The following is a 20,410-nucleotide window of genomic DNA, read 5'->3' as shown; positions in this document are numbered from 1 at the left end:
AGTTTTTTAAATATATGAGAGTGAGGTCACTGTATTTAAATGGCTTCTACAGTCACCAGGTCTCAAGCCAACAGAGCACCTTTGGGATGTGGGGTAATAGGAGAGTTACACTATGGACTTTGTCATGCTGTCATGCCAATTTGGAACAACATCTCTGAGGAATATTTCCAGAACCTTCTTCAGTCTGTGCAAGTCTGAAGGCAAAAGGGAGTCCAACCCAGTACTGGCAAGTTGTACCTAAAAGAGTGAGCAGTGAGCGTAAGTAGACAGTAAATTCTACACATTGTAATTACATCACTAATACCCATTAACACAAACATTTATAATGTTTATAGGAAACATTTACTAGAGTAGTTGCTGGTGGCATGGACATGTAGATGTCAGAGTTGTATTTTTTAAACTATGTTGTCTGAGCTGGCGATATATCAGATCCTGCCCTGTGCCTTATCTCGATAATTGGCAACAGTGAGAAACCCCTAAAAAAAGGGAGACCACCACTTCACCTGTCAAACCTGGCAGGTGTTTTGCTGGAGACTAAGAGTGAAAGTGCAGGTTCGAGTCTGAGGTTGTGTTTTTTGGGGGCTTTTAAATTTGTAAGCAACATCATCAAAGGCACTGCGATATCATCTGCGACCGCACGCTCCTCCTTTATAATTAAGCCTTCATTGAGAATGCTGTCACATCTACTTTAGCTTATGTAAACATGCCCGAGTAAGTGTCAAGAGGCAGCAGATATAAAAAATGTAGCCCCCCCCCCACAGAGCATAGACGAGAGGGAAATGGTAGCTCTCTGTGTGTTTATAAAACACTGCTGTTAATTACCTCTTATTTTCTGAACAAACCTAAGGAAATGATGTACAGTTAACAAAGAAAGCGGTGGGTGTGGGCTGCCCGTTTTAATTATTGGAACTTTCCAGTACCAGCAACAAGCTCAAAGATACCTTTGAAATGCATTTCAGCATCACACAACTAATACGAATGCATGTCATAAAATAATGAGGATGTTCTGTATGAGTAACATCGGTAGTCTTCAAACGGAAAAGTGGGATGAAAGTGAAGTACACGTCACTCGGCTGAAGTAAACAATTATGTTTTATTGATAAGGTTTCTCAGAAGAGTCTCGTTTTCAGCGAATGTATAAGAATCATCCTTTGATAATACTGATTTGGTACATTATGACATCCAGCACGAGTCTCTTCACAGTGAGAGGGATCCATTACTGCTACTGCTGTTGGGATCTAGGACAGCTTCCGAACAAAAAGGAAAAAAAAAAAAACAGTCAAAAACAACAAACTGGGGGTGGGGTGGGGGGGTCGATATTGTAGATATGGAGTATTAGAGTGCCACAAAACTCTAGAGTAGTAAGACCAGCTAAAGATTTTGCACATTACAAGCCACTTCCTCTTAGAAATATAAAACTTGATAATCTGAACAATATTCTACTGTGCTGCATAAAGGTAAGTCTATACACTGTACATCGAAATATATTTCGAAAAAACAGATTTCACAGTTTTAAAGACTTTATTTAAAGTATAAACTGTTTTTTTTAAAACACTTTATTACATAAATTATTCTTTTTGAGAGTGACTATTATTTGCCCTGGCAGCAAACGGAAATGAATACAAAAAAACCCCAAAAATGAACAATTTCTTACATATCTTACAAAAGAAAATAAACTCATCCATTTAATGTTCATATTGAATAGAACTGGTGACTCATTCATGATTGTCATATAGTACTAAGAATAAATAAATAAAAAAAAAGAAGAAGAAAATCAAATAAATACTAACGTAAGCATGTTGTCTGGACTCTGTGAGCGGTGTGTTTGATCGTTCTGTACAGAAGTGCCTTATGTGAAAGTCTCACAATTCTACCGCGACTGGAACGTACAAAACTACGGCATCTACAGTATACGCAACATCCTGAAATTCAGTGTAGTCGGACACATATGTAAGTAGTATGATTCTTTTCCCCGTTTCAAAATAAACAATGCCGTGTGACACCACTGTCCACAAATATAGCCATCACATTTTTTTGACTTTGTTTTTCTTAAAAAGTTTACTTCGTAGTCTGTTAACAGCGTGGATTTTTCAAGGATGCCGTTAGCCTGCGTGTTGCTTGGTTGGGTGTCCGAGGTGGACAATGGGAGGCCTGAGACAGGGAGACGACTCATAGTGTTGGGCAACTCTTAGCGTTGCCGTGTCTGTCGCTGTGCACGACGTCCTCCTTTTGATGAGCAGTTTTAATGGCGGCACTCTGGAGTGGCTCTGCCTCCACTTTGGTCCCTTTTTTTTGTTTTTTTTGTCTCTAGCGTCGATTAGAGACAGACGAGCCTCGATCGCAGAAGCCACCGCAGTGCAAACCCTCCGTGTTATCAGTAGCTGTCATGGACGCTCTCAGTGTGACCCAAAAAATATGGGCAAAAATATCACTATCTTTTTTAAAAAGGGGAATCTTCTTACTCATTAAGCAACAGTTCTCAAAGTTCTTCAGTGCTTTTTCAGTTGTTCAAAGTTTTTTCAAAAGAAAAAAAAACAGAACAAAAAATCTGACTGACTAAACTGTATTTTTTATTTGTATTTTTATTTTTTTGCCTGTGGCAGTAAAATTAACAATGTGTTGTCTGGTAAGTCATTCTTTTTTAAAAGTCCCTGCAGCGTTCCGTGAATAACCCCGTTTGTTGGTTAATTCTCCATGGGTTTTAAGAGGAGGGAGGGTAAGAGAAAAAAAAAAGGAACCGGGACAAAATCTCGAGATGTGAAAGTGGGAGAGAGTGGGAAGAGTCCGCCCTTCCAGTGGGCTGTTACCTCCTGCCCATCTCGTTCTGTCTGAGAAACTGGATGTTGTTGCTGCTGTCAGCCAGTTCTGGATACTGCTCCACAGGCAGTACGTAGTAGCCGTCATAGCCCTGTACTCGACCTGTCGTTAGGAGCTGCTGTCTCTCCCCTTCTGTCCAGAGGCGACTGCCTCCCTTTCCGTCCCTAGCCCGCTGCTGTTCCTTGGCCCAGGCCCCCGCCAGCGCCCTCTGCCTGGCCAGCTCCAACAGTCTTACCTTCTCTTCGTCCAGCACGTCTGCAGCGAGCCCGTACCGAACGCTCAGTAATAATGACGGAACTGCAAACTCCACGGTCACTCCTCTCCTCGACCGCCCGCTCACTGTCACATTGATTCCGCTCTCCAGTGACTTGCGCCCGTTTGTGAGCCCCAGGGCCAGCAGGTCGCTGTCAGCAGAGCCTACCTTCACAAAGTAGTGGCAGTCCTTTCCATCCTGTGTGTAATGTGTGCCTTCCAGGTACTGCGCACCATTGAGCACCAGAGCCACTTTGCGGCTGTCTTCGCTGGCCAGCGCCGACACACCGGCCACCACTCTCCCCTCCTGCAGTGCCAGCATTACTCCTCTGCCTATTATGGGGGTGCTGGTGCCGAACCAGTGGCCGGGCTTGTCCTTGCGCCTGCGACGCTCCTTGTTGAGCAGACGACCCTCCAGGGCCATGAAGGCCTGGTTGTGGCGCTCAGCTGCCTGCTGCACTCCGGTTATGAGCTATATAGAAAAAGTTAAAGAAAAGCTTTGTCACTTTTTTGAAAGAGATGATAATGTAATAACACACAGCTGACCGCAGTGAGTAAATACAGGGCACATTTATATTAGATTTAAAAGAAAATGGTCAATATTTGATTTAATAATGAGAGTGGGTATATATTTTAAATAGGTGTACCTGTCCGTTCTCACAGTGCTGGGTGGCCTGCAGCTCATACGGTGGCTCCACAAAGTAGAGCGAGTGTCGAGGGAACCCTGGGATTATGTTACTGAGCTGGAAGCCAAACATTACCAGCCAACTCTTCACATCTACAGCAAGCAGACGAGGGGAAATTACTTTTGCTGAATGACAAAGTTAAACACAGTAGCAAATGAATCAGTGGTTTTATTATAACAAAAAACCAAAAAACTGAAAGCGTGTTTGCTTTTGTGACTTATCTCGTCTGTGCCATCTGTAGTACATTGTTACTAGCATAAACTATCTAGTCCACAACAATCTGTTCTGCTGAACACTAGAGATTCCTGACAGTCTCAGGACATAAGCTAAGATGAGCTTGTTAAGTAAACTAGAAGCGTTATTTTCCCTGCTTTTTAATATGCCAGGAAGAAACACAGCCAACCATCTGAGACAGAGTACAAGGGCTAAATATTCATACAACACATTTCACCATTTGGCCCACATAATATTTGTAACTATCTACCTGTGACGTAGTTTTTAACATCCAGCATGTCACTGAGTGGGTTGTTGTTCTTGAACATATACAGATTAAAGGGAGCGGGATCTTTTCCTATCTTGGGCCACATGCTGTAGTCGGGTGAGGTCCACCGTCCAGCCAAGACGTCATAGTCCCGCTGGGTGAAGTGGACCAGCTTCGTCAAGGGGTCGTACAGACCGCCGTGGAAACCCACCACCAGTTGGAACTCTGGGTTAGAGTCCAGATACACCTCGCCGTAGGCGGTGTACTGGACCTGGGTAACAGAAGCAGATCAGCCAAAATTAAACAACAGTGCGGATGGTGAAGCGGGAATAAATGTGGAACGGGTGTGATTCACAGCTGGATACCTGTTTGATCATCTGTCCATTGCTGCTGAAGACTGCTAGCGGTGTGCCGGTGTTGTCAGAAGCTATGTAATATTCCTCTCCACTGCTCACCTCCATGGCAAAGAGATGACCCTGATCAATAGACAGTTACAAATTCAGATTTTAGTTCAGGATCATGTTTGTGTCGATTAATCAGTCTGTACCACAAACGTTATAGGATGATCTTATAATTAACCAACCACGCCCACCTGGAGGTCATAGTAGAGTGACGAGATGTCAGAGCTGGAGTGATTGAAGATGTGCGTCACCCTGGTTGGATGGTTGAGGTCAGCATAGAAGAACTGAAGGTGCTGCCCCAGGCTGTTCCTCGTGGACACCCTGCGACCGACCCCATCATAGTGATATACAACGCTCCAGCCTCCTGGACCTCTGTTGTACGCCCGCAGGAGCTGACCTTTGGAGTTATAGTCGAAAACGTCCGACCCACGCTGACTCAGGAAGCCGTCTTCGTCCAGGCGATACTGGACATCTCCCAGGCGCGTAATGCGATCTCTGAGGTCGTAACGCAGAGGCAAGATCCGGGCACTGTTCCCAGGATTCAGCAGGTGGAGGTTACCGTTAAGGTCGTAGCTGTAGCGCCAGGTAGACCAATCATTCACCTGGAAACAAACAATGATGTTTGTAAATCAGAGTTATGGATACTTCAGCCTCTAATGAAGACACACCGCACAGTTAGAATCCCAACCTCTCCGCTCACCTTGACGCCACTGAGCTGCCCGTCTCCATCGTAATCGTAGCGGTATTGTGTGGTGTTGGCGTAGGGCCCGATCTTAAGCTCTCTCTTCACCACACGTCCCATGCTGTCATACTGGACCGTCATCCAGTACATGAGAGAACGGAAGATCTCGTACTGGACCTCCTTGATGCGACCGTGGGTGTCAAAATGCTTACTCAGTGTCATAACGGCAGTGGTGATGATTTGATTGATGTCGTAGTAAATGACCCCAAACTTTCCAAAGTGTTCTATCTGTAAGGAGGAAAAAGCAAGAAAGGTAAGTTACAAATACTTGGAAAGGGCGTTGCTAAAACAGGAAAGTAAACCAGAACAAATCTTCTGCACCTTTCCAGAGATCTCATCATATCGGTAGAGGTCAACAGGCAGTGGCGTCTCACTGATGACCGGCTTCATGCTGGCAATCCGGAAGCTGTTGTCATGGTAGGTGTAGTCGAACCGCGCGTTGACCATCCCCTCCTCACTGAAGCGATAGATCTGCTTGTCGATAAGCGGGCCCATTTTGCGATAGCGGATTGTGCAGGAGAAGCCCCCGCTCTGCAGGTTGACCATCTTTAGCACACCGGCTGTCTCGTCGTACCCAAAAGTGACGGCGGTGCTGTCGTAAACGATCTCCGACAGCTTCGTTAGCTTGCCGTACTTGTAGAGGACACGCCGCCCGGTGCCCAGGTAATGTACAGCCTGAGGTCTGCCATCCTCACTGAAATCGTGGATGATGGAGGCGTTGCTCTCCGGAGGGTTGTAGGTGTTGCGAATATAGCCGACGGACACGTGCGTGAACATAGTGTGGCGAGCGACACTGGGCATCGTGACAGCTGTGACTCGACCCGAGGCGTCAAACTCAAAGACGTACTGCCTCTGGCTTTGCAGGAGCAGCACCATGGACTGGAAGCAGAGCAGGGAGGTGAAATACGGATTAATATAATAGCATTATCACTGGGTGACTTGTCTCCTGTGAAATAGCACCAGGAGTAATTTGCTCTCTCCCCTGACAAATCTGAACCTTCATAACCATAAAAATGATGTATTATTTCACTCAGTCCTACAATCCAAATTACTGTACTTTCTTGCTAATGCCTTCCTCTGGATGTGACTCTGTGGATGACAGTGTTGAAGATAAATGCACTCACTTTGTCAAGATAGCTGTAGCTCCACACCTTCCCGTCTACAAAAGAGCGAGACAGGATGCGTCCCTGGGGGTCAAATTCCGTCCTCTCACTCATGCTTCCCCTCTGCAGCCCTACAAGCTGTCCGGTGGCAGAGTACGACACGTTGACCACGGCCAGGCTGCTGCTGGGCAACCACATAGCTGGCCGGCCCTGAGCGTCGTACATGATGCGCAGTGTGAACTTGCGGTGATCGTCGTAAATCTTTTCCGTACGGGTGTTGCGGTCGAAATCAATGGAGAGGAGATTGCGGCCGTGAGCCTAAAGAAAAGGAAGGCGTTTCTCAGGTAAGTTAAGTGAACTGCACATGTGGATTTTAACAAAGCTGTGGACAGCTTAGTAAAATTGGTTACCCTCAGCTTCCTCCCAAACACGGTGATCTTGCCCTTGGTCTGCTCCTTGCGCAGTCGCCACTCAATGGAGTTGAGCCCATTGTCTGTAGGCAGAGTGATGTTCCTTCGGCCGATGGTTGGACTGACAGAACCCGCCAGGATGTGCGGCTCTGTGTGGAAACTGATGCCCATCCCATTGGCGTACATCACTCTTAGGGTCCCGTTGTTACACAGCTGATAGCTGTTCCTCACCTGGTCTGTAGGGGGACACCAGCAGACACGGCATCAAAGACAAGACGAGAGGCACATAAAACTTCCAGGTTCCAACTCAATAGCCAATGTCTTTTGGGAAGCTTCCACAATGAGTGAAGTGACCCGGAAATATGGGTGTGGCGAGCATAATAAGAGCTGGTAAACACTAAAGTGCTTTAGTGCTTCCTTTATGACTTCCTTAAACACAGGCTACACCAGACTATGAAAGGAAAGAAGATAATGCTTGAGAACAAAGTGATGACTAGAATGCTAAACTGTCAGTCTAATGCCACATGTGGAGCTGATATACAAATACATCGTAAACTTTTAACAATTTATTAAACCAACTCGAAGCATTCCACTTTATTTAAATCTGCTGCTGCTTCATGTGAAGTATTTTTCAGCATGAGTTTACAAAAGCGGTATATAAATAAAGCTAATTAGCCATTTTAAAATAATGTAAAAGGGAAGGTTGTGTAGTTTAGTGTTGCGTGCTTATATCCTTGTTTTGGGAGCTGCTGCACTCACTGCCAACTTTTAGGATTATCAGTACTTAATTTTGCTCCAGAGATGCTGAAAGCCTCAATAAAGGAAGAGTTAAAGTAGATTCAGCGGAGAGAGACAGAAAGAGAAAATACGAGTGGATCAGAGGGGGAGCAACATCTCTTAAGACAACACCACTGCTGTGACAGGAAAGGGTATTCTTCTTAGAAACTCCAATCTAACTAATAAAGTGGAAAGTGCTCCATCTTTGGGCAATTTTAGCTTCTACCTGGCAAACTCAGGTCAACAGCCTCCTCATATTATCAAACAGCTTAGTGTAAGTGCAGTCTCTTTGCCTACATCTTTGCAAATCCACGTTTTCCACTGAGGTGAATGAAAAGTGGTTTGAAAAAGAGGAAGTCTGACTATTTAGCTGCAACCTAAGTTCTTGTGTTGAGATCCAAATGACAGTACCTCAGAAGAAGCATAGTACCCAAATCTTAGTGAATCGAAACCTGAAAGTATTCGATTTCACAGACAAAGTCTGTGAAAAAATTATAATCTATGAAGTCAGAATAGCAAGGTGAAGGCACTGGTTTCATATAGAGGATACAGGCAATAGATAGGATATGAACACTGGTGAGGAGAATACATTACGTTTTATGACCTTTCAGGCAAGGATACATAGGATCATTCACTCTGAAAATTACTGTACGTACAGTAAAAGTAGGTGAAGAGATAAAACATAAAAGACTGTAGGTTCCATCAGAGAAGTTGTATCATTTTATCTTTGCACTGCTTTTCAACCGTACTGCATTTTCACTGTGGTCTGGGAAATGTTACATAAGCTTTCTACCGTTTGGATGGAGCTGATTCTGTCAGGCAAACTGCAGCCTGTGTTGACAGACACACGTATTTACTCTGTTTTTTACCGCACAAAATCCAAGCTTAGACCCGGCGGACCAATCAGAAGTGATCCAACAGAACGGGCACTTTAGCATCTGATGGCGATGGGAAATCCGAGTCACAGAGGCTTACGTCAGTCGGAATCAGATCGTGTCCATTAAACGTTTACGGACCTGATTTCTGATTCCTTCCCACAAAGTGTGTGCTATTCTAAATAAAAAATCCTCAGGCTAAAGAGACATCGCTCCACAATCAACATCTCTCCAATTTATCGACTTCAACAAGAATGGAGACAGATAAGCCCGTGATTAATGCAGAGGCTAAATTTTCCCTCTGATGTCTGAAAGCAAGCTCTCCTCCCCACCCTCGATCACAATGAAGTGATTAAAAGCGAGATTAAATTGTTTTCAGCTCAGAAATATCGAGAAGATGCAGAGTTGGGAGCTTTCTTTATTTCACTTACAAAAGGTGAGGGGGTAGGGGATCGGATGGTTGTCTCTTTGAAGTCCTGCCATAAATGACAGTAATCCATAAGGCCAATTTGTAATAAAGCTCCAGGCACATTTTAACAATGCCTCAAACAGACAAGTGAAGCTTTTTCCATTGACTTGGCAGCAACAGCCTTTAGATAAATCTTCTTCGCTCTCTCTGTCTGAACAACCTCGTAATAAAACAGAAGCGAGGTAGAGGGATAGTGAGCGCGCGTGAGAGAGAGAGGGTGAAATGAGAGCTGGAGGGCCAAGGAGAATTCACTGTGCTGGAGTTAATGAAGAGAGCGAGAAAGAGCCGAAAGTGAGGGAGACGGTTAAGTGAGTATGTCAGCAGAGAGCTGCGCTCAAACCCACACAGTGCAGTGGAAACCTTAAATTACTTACAGCCGTGTGAACAACTCTTCTCTTCTACCGCAACAAAGGTGGACAACTGAACATATACGTAGACGCAACGTTTTCTCAATGTTTTTGGACCGTAACGAGTCCGGTTTGGATTCTAGCGTCTGTCACACGGCGCCGGTCAGTGGAGAGGTGGGGGCGTCGGGAGAATTCTTCTTCTTCTTCTTTGTCCCCCCACCTCTCTAAACAGACCAAATAAGCTCAGGGATCATGGGAACTGTCAGTATGTGTGTGTGCGTGTGTTTCTGTCTGTGTGTAAGGAGAGAGCTTGAGGGATGAGGAGGATTCACTCTACACGAGTTAATGAATTTTGCTGTGATGATATTCAAAAGCAGGATGATCCCAGCTGGGATTAACTATATATTGGTAATTTTACTCCTTAAGAGGGGAGCGAGAGAGGGCTGGGTGTGGGTAGGGGGAAAGAAAATAATCTCCTGGAGCATGCACATAACTGAGTGAAAATTAGAAGACTTTCAATTAGAGCCGGCAGGCCGGAGCACATTCAGCATCAGAGGGCGGCTGTGTTTTTTTGAATGCTAAGACAAAGCAGTGCTAGAGCCTGCGTGAATCTCATTAGGGCGGTGATACCACATAAACAGATCTGCTGCACCGTTATCAGGATTACTTAAAAATCTACTCAGAATGACTAATGAACGATAGTTGCTTGATTTACACTGTTCCATGTTGATAAGGTGAACCCAGGATTAGCCTGTCTTTGTGCCACATCATTTCACAAGTATTTAAAAATTCATGGGCGGATCATTTTTCCGCTGTGTGTCCAGGGATGTGCTAAGCGTGTCCCCTACCTTGTACCACGGTGTATGAGGCTTCAACCGAGGACAGGTTGGTGATGACGGTGACATCGTCGTCTCTGCTCGAGCTCTCAATGTCGATGTTGATGGAGCGCTCGATCTCTCGGTGCAGACTTGTCACCATGCCCGTCGGGTACGTCACGTTGGTCAGGCGACCCTCGCTGTCATACCTGGGAAATGGGAGATTGCAGACTTGTTCATACTTGTGCCACCTGTGTGTTGAAAATCGAGCGCACACCCAACAGTCACAAAAAACACTTTGGCAAGGGGGTGGGGGTGTTTGGTTGTAGATATAAAAGCTAACACTTGGGGGCAGCAGAGCACTGTGTGAAATTCAAGGAGAAAGCAGGAATCGGAGGACAGGAATTGATGGAAATGAACCCGACAGCACTCAAAGAAGAAAATGCACACAGTGTCACACACTTACTGGTAAAATGTGGTCCATCCAGTCTCGTCAGCTTTGGTTGCCAGGAGGCCCGTGTTGCCACTGTAGCTCATCAGAGCCACTTCTTGGCCCAAGGCTGACACACTACGCAGCCCCCCACTGGGGTCCAGTCCAAGGGTCACCACTTGATTCTCAGGCAGCAGCACCAGTCTGAGCAGGCCGGCTCCTCCTCCTTGGCCCACCCCATCCCGCCTCACTTTCACAGTATTGTTGCAGTTATCCACCAGCATGGCCAGCTCGCCGTCAGGGCCATAGGTGAAGTTGAAAAGCGGCTCCCCAGTCACAAGGCTGACTGTCTGGATGTGAAGCCCCTCCCCATTGAAGACGTACAGCTCCTGCTCCCTTGGAGACGCGACTTCGTACTGCGCTGATCCCACGTACCCGACGCTCGAGAGGGCAGGGCCGGGCCGGTTCGCCCGCACGGCTCGGATGCGTATGTTGTTGAGGTCTGCGATAAAAAGAGTCCCGTCGGGGGAGACGGCCAGGGAGGTGGGGGAATTCAAGCCGGCGTCGGGGGCGTAGCCCTCGTCACCGTAGAAGCAGTTGCAGTTGACGTCGTTCTTGCAGTCGCAGTCAGAGGCAGCACCGGCCAGGAGAGAGATTTCTCCATTAGTGCTCACCTAAAAATAAATAAATGAACAAATAAATAAATAAATAAAAACACCCACACTCTGAACACAGAAACAACCAGACAACCGCATACCTGTCTCACTCGGTTAATCTTTTTCTCATCTGTTTCAGCGATGTACAGGATGCCGGTGTGGGACAAGGCGATGGCTGTGGCGCTCTCCAGGGCGGCGTGTATAGCCAGCTTACTGAGGCTGTAGTCGATGCCCGGCACTTGGCAGTGCATAGGCCGACCTGCTATAATGCTCACCTTTAGGAAACAACGCAGAAAGTATTGATGATCCAAAAAAGTAGGATTCCAACATAAGATTCCAAAGTAGTAAGTAGTATCTTCCTAGAACTAATTAATCAGTAATTTTCTTGCAAAACTTAGAAAACTGGTAGAATTTGAACTTTTTACTTCTAAATTGGCTTTAGGAAGGCTAATTGGGACGAAACCTTGTCAAAAGCCTATGGTGAGTGTGCACTCTAATGGGTTTGCAGCCTTGTATGTACAGACCTGGTGGTTCTCAGTGATGCGTAAGATGACATTGTTTTCCAGGACGTACAAGGAGTTGTCCATGGGGTTCACTGCTAAGTCTGTGGGCCACTCAAGACGCACCTGACGGGCAGAAACAGAAGTTATACGATCTGTGAGACGGTATCTATACTGAAAGGGTGCCAAGGTTCAGACAAGTCTCTTATTCATTTAAGTGACTGCAGCAGTGTTCACTTTCTTCTGATCCATTCATTTATCCATTGACTCTTTAATCCCTCCCTAAATCAGTTTCTCCCTGACCTCCCGGCTGGCTCTACTCCACAGAGTCATCATAGCTCAGCAGTAAGGGAGCTCTTAGATCATCATCAATCACACCATCGGCTTTTGTCTCTTTTTTCCCCCCTTTCTCTCCCACCTGGCTGACGTCCATGCTGGTGTCACAGCTCAGAGGCCGCACGGCGGTCAGGTCGTTAGCCCCCAGCAGAGTAGAGATGATGCCATTCTGGTCCACCTTGCGGATCATGGTGGCGTCCACGAAATACATCAGCCCGTTTTTATCCACTGCGATACCTGTCAGCGGGGGGAGATGAACACCGTGAACGACGACTCATAACTCAAACACTGCGGGGCCATACCCATAGACATTTTAAGTCAATTAAACTTCACTCTTTCAGCCGCTGAAAATGAATAGCAGCCCGGGCCGCTCAATTGCTCAATGCTTCATCGAATGAGAGGGAACACAGTGATGGAACGGGCATTGAACTGTTGAGAAATGTTAGTTTTGGGATGAGTCATCGGGATGCCGAGCTGAACTCCCCTCAGAGGGCAACCGCAGACGGCACGCAGATCATCTAGAATGGCGAGTGATCTCTTGCGCTTCTCTTCCTTCCTTGGTTTCCTCTTGATCTCTTTTTTGTTTTTTGTTTTTTGACACCCAACTTTCGACTTCTCATTTGTTTATACCTCTCTCCGTTTTATCCTTTATCACTGGGTTGGTGTCACCCCGTCAGTCTATCAGACAGCAGACGCTCAGAGAGGTGTGACTGTTCAAGTAAAGTGTGCCCAGAAATAACTTCTAGATGCACTGGGATAGAAAACAACAGATGGAGGATACAGCGAAGGGCGCACAGGGTAAATGATATGGAGATAAATAGGAAAAAGAGCGGAAGAGCTGGAGGAAGAGAAGAAACAGGAAAAGGGAGGAACTGACGCTTTCTGACTGTGTGACGGGTAAGAGAGAATCAGCAGTTCATTGTCTGCCCCGATCGTCCCATCTTATCTCATGAACCGTGCATACACACACACATGCATGCACTCTTGCATGCATATTCTAACATCTGTGGCGCTACATGTACACACATGGCAAGAAATGTGACAGTGTGACATCCTTGACAGTTTGGTGTCACAGTGTTCTGAGATCCAATGATCCACAAAAATAATCCCATTATAAGTTTAACATTAACCTGGTTTATAACCTCCTTCTGTCTCTGTCCTGCTTTAGTTGAGTCATAAGATGGGCGCATTATGAAAAAAAAAAAAAATCTCATCAGTGAAAATGTAAGCCCCCTTAAATTACACGTCTCGTGAACTGAACTGTGGATCACAAAGTGTAGGTCTCCTCAACAAAACTCATTTCGAAGGATGTCTTAAGAGTCTGTATCCACATTTTTTACTGTAATACAAGAAAATGCAATTTGAATAATATGAAGTTAACTGTGAAGTGAAATTCCCCCTAAGTGGCTCACCTTTGGGGCTCATAAGTGTAGCTTCAGTGGCTTTTCCACCGTCGCCACAGCGCTCATCGAAGGGCAGGCACTGCTCCCCGGTCCCCGCCACGACCTCAGCATTATCCGACAGCAGCCGACCACCAGTTAATGATCGGACGCGGTAAATCCGTCGCGAGTTTGTGTCTGAGATAAACAGCGCCCCAGATACGGGATCCACAGCCATAAAGTACTTATGGGTTGGGTTATTACTGAAGCAAAAAAGACAAAAAATCAAAACGGGTATAATTATAAAATCAGCCTGGATTTACATTGTAAATGATACTTCAAAACGCTTTTGCAATTTTTTTTTTCCTTTGCTGGTATGTTGTTAATTTCTCGTCCTGAGCCTCTTACCTGTGTCTGAAATCTTTGTTCCTTTAAGAAAAGAAAGGGAGACAGAAGCACAGCAAAACAAATGTTAATTCACACAGTCTGCACAGAGCAACCTACAGAGAGCAACACAAAGCTGGCAGTGGTGTGAAGAGCAACATTTAAAGATGTGTAAAAACACCCTGGGGAAATGTTATCTAGCACAGTCTATATTTCTTGCCAGTCCAAGTCTCTCACCTCACTTCTTTCATCTAACATCTTGTAAGCACTGAAAACATCCAGTCTTTATCCACAATTTTTCCTTTTCCTGCTGACTTACCTCAATATATCTGCAACATCGAGAAACCTCTAAATTCAAAACTACTTTCCTATTGATTACTATTCTGTTAATTCATAATTTACAATCCCACAGTTGATCTGGAGGTTTACCTCAGTTCCAGGATGCCGGTTGTGTTCATAGACGGGTACACCCGGCGTACAAAATTGAGGTCCCCGACATACAGGCTGCCATCGATGCCCATTGCCAAAGCAACCGGAGCCAGCAGCTTGTTGCCGTCTGCGAGGCCGTTACAGCTGGGGCACGAGATGCTGCGCCTGCGGCCGTTTCCCATGATGCTCGTGATTACCGGAGGCTGCTCTGTCACAAAGATGTTTTCCCCGCTGCCTTTGTGAAGGATGCCTGGGAACAACAAAAGAAAAACAGATAAATCAAAAGCAGATAAGGGCTCATTATTCCACAGGTAACCGTGGAATCAGCTACCCCCAATCACATCCACCCTGATGTAGAAATGGTTTCCTTTAACTCATTGCTGGAGCCATCAAGGATGCAAAATTTAACTTGTTCAATGTTTTTTTTTTTAATTTAATACCTGGAAGCTTTTAGCCTCGGCTGAATTTGTGCATTCTGAGCTAATTAGCTCGTTCAAACCAAGCGGCAACCTCTAGGGTTGAAAAACAAAGCCAACATAAAAGTGCCAAAAACCCCCAAAACAAAACTACAGTTCCCTTTAATTGGTAGCTATCAGCTAATTCAACTCACTGAACTGGACTTCACGACTGAGTGTGCGGTGACAAATATTATGTCAGCTTATGTCCAAGAAGCCGAGGTTCCAGTTTTAATGACTGAAATTCTAGTATTATTTCACATTTATCTCTGTCTATTCGAGGAAACGACACGGACTGCACCTTGGTAACTGAGCTTACTGGCACTAGCTGATCCTGCGCCAAGACGGCGATGGCCATAATGCTAAAATTAAGGCTTCACAATTGGAGTTCACAAACCAATGGGTGATATCATCTTTTATATACAGCCTATGGCATACCACTCAAGCGATCCCGAACTCAGTTTTGGCAAAGGTGTCCCTGCCAACCACACCACCTGTCTCTGTTTTAGTAGCTGCCGCTGATTGGTCGGTGCACACTTTTAGTGGATGAGGGAGTCAAACTAGGTGAGACAACACTTCCTGTGAAAATCCTCACTGACAGGTAAAGTCTGGCAACTTCAACTAGAGGAAGCGCAGTGTGGTCTAACCCCCCTCCACCATCACCACCAAGACAATAGCACATTGAGTACTGTAAACCTGCTACACACAGGGAACTGGCTAAATATAAACTGGAAGGCAAAACAGGGGAAAAACAGAAAAGGCTTTTGCATAACTATCAGTGTGTAAGTGTGTGTCTGTGTGCGTATACGTACCACTGCGTGTGTTGAGTATGTGGTGCTTGTCGAGCGACCAGCCGCCCAGATTGGTGGGATCCAATTCGTAGCCCTGCAGGAGGGCCGTCCTCTTCTCCCAGAGGATGAGACTGGCACATGACTCATACTCATAGCCCACTGACACTACATGCAGGAAAGAGTAGAGACAAGAGAAACGAGAGGGGTGGGGTTGGGTGGAGGGGGACGCGCAAAATAAAGGGATAAGAAAACATCAAAGAATCATTTAAGAAACAACAGAGGAAGAGAGGCTGTGAAACTTCATCAAAGTATAATCTCCCAAGTTCATTTAAGGTGTGAAACACAGAGAAGCTAGTTAGCACCTGTACCAAAACCTGCACTCGCACCTTACTAACACTCTGGCGTGCTGTTAAATCAATTAAAAAGCTTGCTAATTGGAAAGATTGCCCTTTAAACCTGGAGGCCACGCTGACTGCAACGGTAAAAACTTTGCTTGCGGAAAAATAATGCCCCGATTGTGTACGCGTCCTGACTGAGCCACGGTTAATTTGAGTAAATAAATTGAACAATTAAGGGAAATTAGTTGCGATCAGGTATATTTTTGAAGACTACTTAGAGAGTGTTTGTGTTACGTGCATGTTTTCTGTTTTTTTCATGGGTGTGCTGTTGTGTTCCTGCTTGTTAAAGGGAAAAAAGTGTGTTAACACATCATCTCCCTCCTGAGTCAAAGAGAGTGCTGCTGCCAGCACATTTTCGGCTTCACTACAAGCAGTAATGCAGTATACCTGTGTCTGTATCTATGCTTAGCAAAACGTAACCTAATCATCAGCCACGTATGTCCTTTATATTCTCCAGGAATTGGAAAATTGCTCCTACTCAAGGGACATTTAAGATCTTTCAGCGAATGCAATTTTCCAAACAGTGTGCCCCTCCACACTGAAGCCCCAGATGTCCACTGCATCTGTGGCCTGACAGCAGTGTTTGGCTGACAGCATCTGTGAGCGACTGTGACAGCAGAATGTAATAGCACTGAGGCTCCCCTGGACTCCTGCTTGCTGCTCCAGTAGTTAACTGCTAACTCCTCCTGATGGCTAATAACCCTTCACCACAGTTACGGCTGGCTGACTGAACCAAACGCGGCTTCAATGAAAAATAGACATATGAAAAAAAAAAAGAGCCCTTCACTGGGGCCATATTGCGAAGTGGATCCAAGCTGGGTTTCTGGTGTATTATCTCCCCTTCAGGCTCACTAATTAGCCCCACTCCCTCTGTCACAACCAGTGCTGTCTTAGTGGTAAAGTGTCTAATGTATTCAGGGTGTGCAAGGCTGGGAGAAAAAAATGATCTGTGCCCGCCAGCACAGCTTTTCCTCTATCCATCCCTTCCACTTACCGACAGCTTCGGAAAGCCCGTAGACCCTTTGCCCGTATGCATCTGTCTTATCCCAGATGTAGGTATATGCCAAGTTGGGCGAGGCGTGGAACCACTTCTGGAAGAGGTGGCCCTCCACAGCGACCATCAGGTGAACCTTCAGAAGGCCCATGGACACCACGGCTGGAGTCATGGTGACCTTGAGGAGGGAGCGATAACCTTGGGTCCTGGAGCTTAGGTAGCACAGCTTTAAACTTGTGCCAGGCACCTCGATCTGCTCATGCAGCACCTGGAAGACAAAGAGAGGATGGCGGGAGAGAGGGATTAGGGAGGATTAGAGAAAGAGGGAGTAATGGGGGTCACGCTTCCACTGATGGCTGAAGGACAAGAAATGGCAAAAAAACAATGGGAGAAATAAAGGAATAGGAAAGAGGGAATAAAATGGGGGAACTATGGAAGCGGAAGGAGAAAGAGAGCTACAAAAAGATAAGCATACAGGAGAGTGGGAAGAGAGCGAGGGAACCAGAAGGAAGATTAGCCGGCAGCCAGAGGTCAGTGGTACTGCACCTGTGTCTCCGGTATGATGGGTTTCTCCCCTGGCTTGGAGCTGAAGAAGGAGGAGAGAGGGGATGCAATCACAAGTGGGTCAGGCCTGACGAAACCGCTCAGGTCACAGCCTGGGATCGTGTTCTCTTCTGTCTTAAGCACCAGAGTGTCCATAGCATAAAACTGGCTCCAGGGCAGCCACACGGTGCGCTCCTGGCTCAGGAAGGGGGCGCGCTCGAACCGAAGGGTCAGTGATGCACCACCATTAGCTATCAGGTCAAACCTGGAGAGGTTTGCGAGAAGAGGACGGGAATGAGGTATACATGGGGAGTGCCGTGGTGGATGGACAGGCCAAGTTACTTGGACCTAAACAGAGCTTAACACAGCAATTACTCCACAACAACAAAACACCTGAAATAAATATTCCGACATTATTAATTACGGTCCAAAAAACAGTACACAGAGCACAACAAGGTGACAAGTTGAAGGCCAACCTAGCCATCGGTCTGCTCTGAAATATGAATAAGGCGATGTTAGAACACACGTCTCATAACAGAAGTGATTTTATTAGATGTTATCCTTTTACCCTTTGTCACCAAATTATGGGTAGCAGCTGTAGGTTAATGATTAGTAGAGGAAAAGGTCACACACACGCACGCATACACACACAACTGACATGTCTTATGGGAAACGGCCAGAGCTGCGTGAGGAGCTGCGAGAGCCTCTAACAACTGGAAGAAAATAACATAAAATCAGCAAGACCAAACAAGACCAGACGGAGACGTGTTCAATGAAGACCGCGTCTGGAATTCAAGGTCAATTAAACATTACAAGAAGTTCGGATATTTCTCGAAGAAAACGCTGCAAAGAAACAAATGATAAAAGGCGATTGCTTAAAGAATATGACAGAAGACACGGGGGGAGGGGAGAAAAATGTATTTTTAATGCGTGGAGGTCAGGCTGAAGAACCAGTGAATCAAATTTTGAAATAACATGTTAGAGATGTCAGCCAGACTTAAATTCAATAGAAGTTGTTGGGGGGGAAATTGGACAGAGAAGTCAAATCAAAGCGGCCGAGCAGCTGGAGTTCCTGCAGAGGAACTAAAAAGACATGTAAGATGACTTAACTAAATGTGTTTGGAAAGTGGCTATCAAAGAAGAAGAAAAAAACTAAGAAATTCAAAATTGCTTAAGCTGTTAAGGCTTTGATTCAACCTTGCTTTGATCGCTGCAGTGAAAAGGAAAATCACATGTGAAATCACAAAATCAAATCAAGTTTAACAGGAGGAAGAAGTAAGAGGTAATCAAGTAGAAGGAAGAATTTAAACCCTACATTGCGTTTTGCACTTTGTTTTTCCCTTTCTTCCTCTGCATTTACTATAATGTACATGTGTTTTGCTTTTTAGCAGTTTCACTTCAGAGAAGATTCTAGTGTTACAATCCTCAGTTGTGTTGTTCTTGTTACATACATTTACCCCTCTGCTATTTGAAATCTCCTTTTCTTTCATGTATCTAATTATTTGTTCCACCAACAGCACTGCCTTCTCGTGGGATCAGTTTTCTAACCTAATCTAATCAAATCTGATTTAATAACAGAGCCTATGTGGTGAGGTAGTTTCCATATTTCAGCAAGGAGTGCTGGGTGGCTGTTGTACATACATTCCATCCTGCCGTGTCAGCGTGTATCCGTAGTGGGGATAGTTGACAAAAGACACGTTCACCCCCACCAGAGGGGTTCCATCTGTAGTCAACACCTGACCCCGAATTAGAGATGCCAAGCTGGAAGAAGACAGAGGAGACACAAGTGAGGGGAGCGAAAGTCAGCCTGTCAAACCAGTCTTCCCAAACCATCCATCATCTGATTTGATTAATCTCTCCATCTTTCAATCATCCAATTTGCCCATTCAATTATTGCCCTGCTCTTCCACCACTCATTAATTAGAAACAATCAGCTACCCCCACCGTCTAGATGAGCTTGTGTCAATCACGTAAACAAACCATGACAATATAGATGGGCATGTGCGCGTATTGTTAAGTACGGGCGAGAGATTGCATTCTCGAGAACTAATAGACGCAGATTAACGTTTAAACATTTCAGGGTAGCGTCGCTTTGATAAGTTATTTTCTTTGAAACGTCCGATGTCAGCATGTGTAAATATATTCGGAGGAAAATCAGCACAGTGGACAGCGCTTCACAGCTCTTTTAAATCTATGGGGAATCTTGGCTTGCCAGCAATTGGCTGTGGGATTTGTTAAGGTCTTGGCTAGCTGTGCGAACCATTTCAAAGTCTATTTGATATTTGTTTTTGGAAATCTAAAGATTGGAAATGTTCCACGGCTCGTATTTATTCACTTAAATGTCAAATCTTTTAAGATTCGGCTGAAATGCAAACTTGCAGGCATGCATAGTCACCACACAATATTACAGTGTCTGCAACACCAATGAAAGACAAAGTAAATGTAAATGATCAAAGCTTTTAACCTGCATTCCTACTTTCATTATTGGCTTGTATTGCTAGTTTGTGGGGCGTAGAACAGTATCACTACACTGTATGTATAGATATTCACCGTTGACTTGATATTATGCTCATATTTTAAAATATTAGATCTGTAACATTTCTCTGAACGGCTCTTTTGTGTCACATTCGGCCTTAGTTGCTAGCGGTTGAATTATATGTATCATATGCTTTCATGTGGATTTCCTGCCATACCTGGAGTTGAACGGGTTTTCCGAAGGGATGATGTGGGTGCTGTCCCGTCCCACAAGCATCTTGACGCGGTCGTAGAAGGAGCGGACTCGTGGCTGGGACATCGGACTCTGCTGGATGACTAGCAGAGGGTCCCGGGAGCCCCGGCACAGGGGGCTGTTCTGGCAGGGACTCTGGATGCAGCAGTCTGGGTCCATGCAGTCTGTCAGTCCATCTGATAGAAGAAGAGCAATGATAAATACTCTAAGGG

At 45.5% G+C, this 20,410-nt stretch overlaps 1 protein-coding gene across 1 annotated transcript in view; it reads right to left on the bottom strand.

Annotated features, from left to right (window-relative positions):
- Positions 1-1,074: 1,074 nt before the first annotated feature.
- Positions 1,075-20,410, bottom strand: part of tenm2a (teneurin transmembrane protein 2a) — a 223,116-nt gene continuing 203,780 nt past the window's right edge. Inside the window, 22 exon segments of the mRNA XM_019345661.2 lie at positions 1,075-3,541; positions 3,717-3,847; positions 4,240-4,507; positions 4,602-4,712; positions 4,829-5,239; positions 5,338-5,607; positions 5,701-6,258; positions 6,504-6,800; positions 6,893-7,128; positions 10,209-10,384; positions 10,642-11,279; positions 11,363-11,536; positions 11,786-11,887; positions 12,180-12,334; positions 13,510-13,739; positions 13,885-13,905; positions 14,290-14,539; positions 15,557-15,700; positions 16,928-17,195; positions 17,474-17,735; positions 19,112-19,231; positions 20,164-20,374. Of these exon segments, the coding sequence (XP_019201206.1) occupies positions 2,804-3,541; positions 3,717-3,847; positions 4,240-4,507; positions 4,602-4,712; positions 4,829-5,239; positions 5,338-5,607; positions 5,701-6,258; positions 6,504-6,800; positions 6,893-7,128; positions 10,209-10,384; positions 10,642-11,279; positions 11,363-11,536; positions 11,786-11,887; positions 12,180-12,334; positions 13,510-13,739; positions 13,885-13,905; positions 14,290-14,539; positions 15,557-15,700; positions 16,928-17,195; positions 17,474-17,735; positions 19,112-19,231; positions 20,164-20,374 (5,771 nt within the window). The 3' untranslated portion in view covers positions 1,075-2,803.

This window comes from Oreochromis niloticus, linkage group LG2 (assembly GCF_001858045.2).
Source record: "Oreochromis niloticus isolate F11D_XX linkage group LG2, O_niloticus_UMD_NMBU, whole genome shotgun sequence".
Taxonomy (NCBI): Eukaryota; Metazoa; Chordata; class Actinopteri; order Cichliformes; family Cichlidae; genus Oreochromis; species Oreochromis niloticus.
This window is presented reverse-complemented; position numbering and strand designations above follow the sequence as displayed.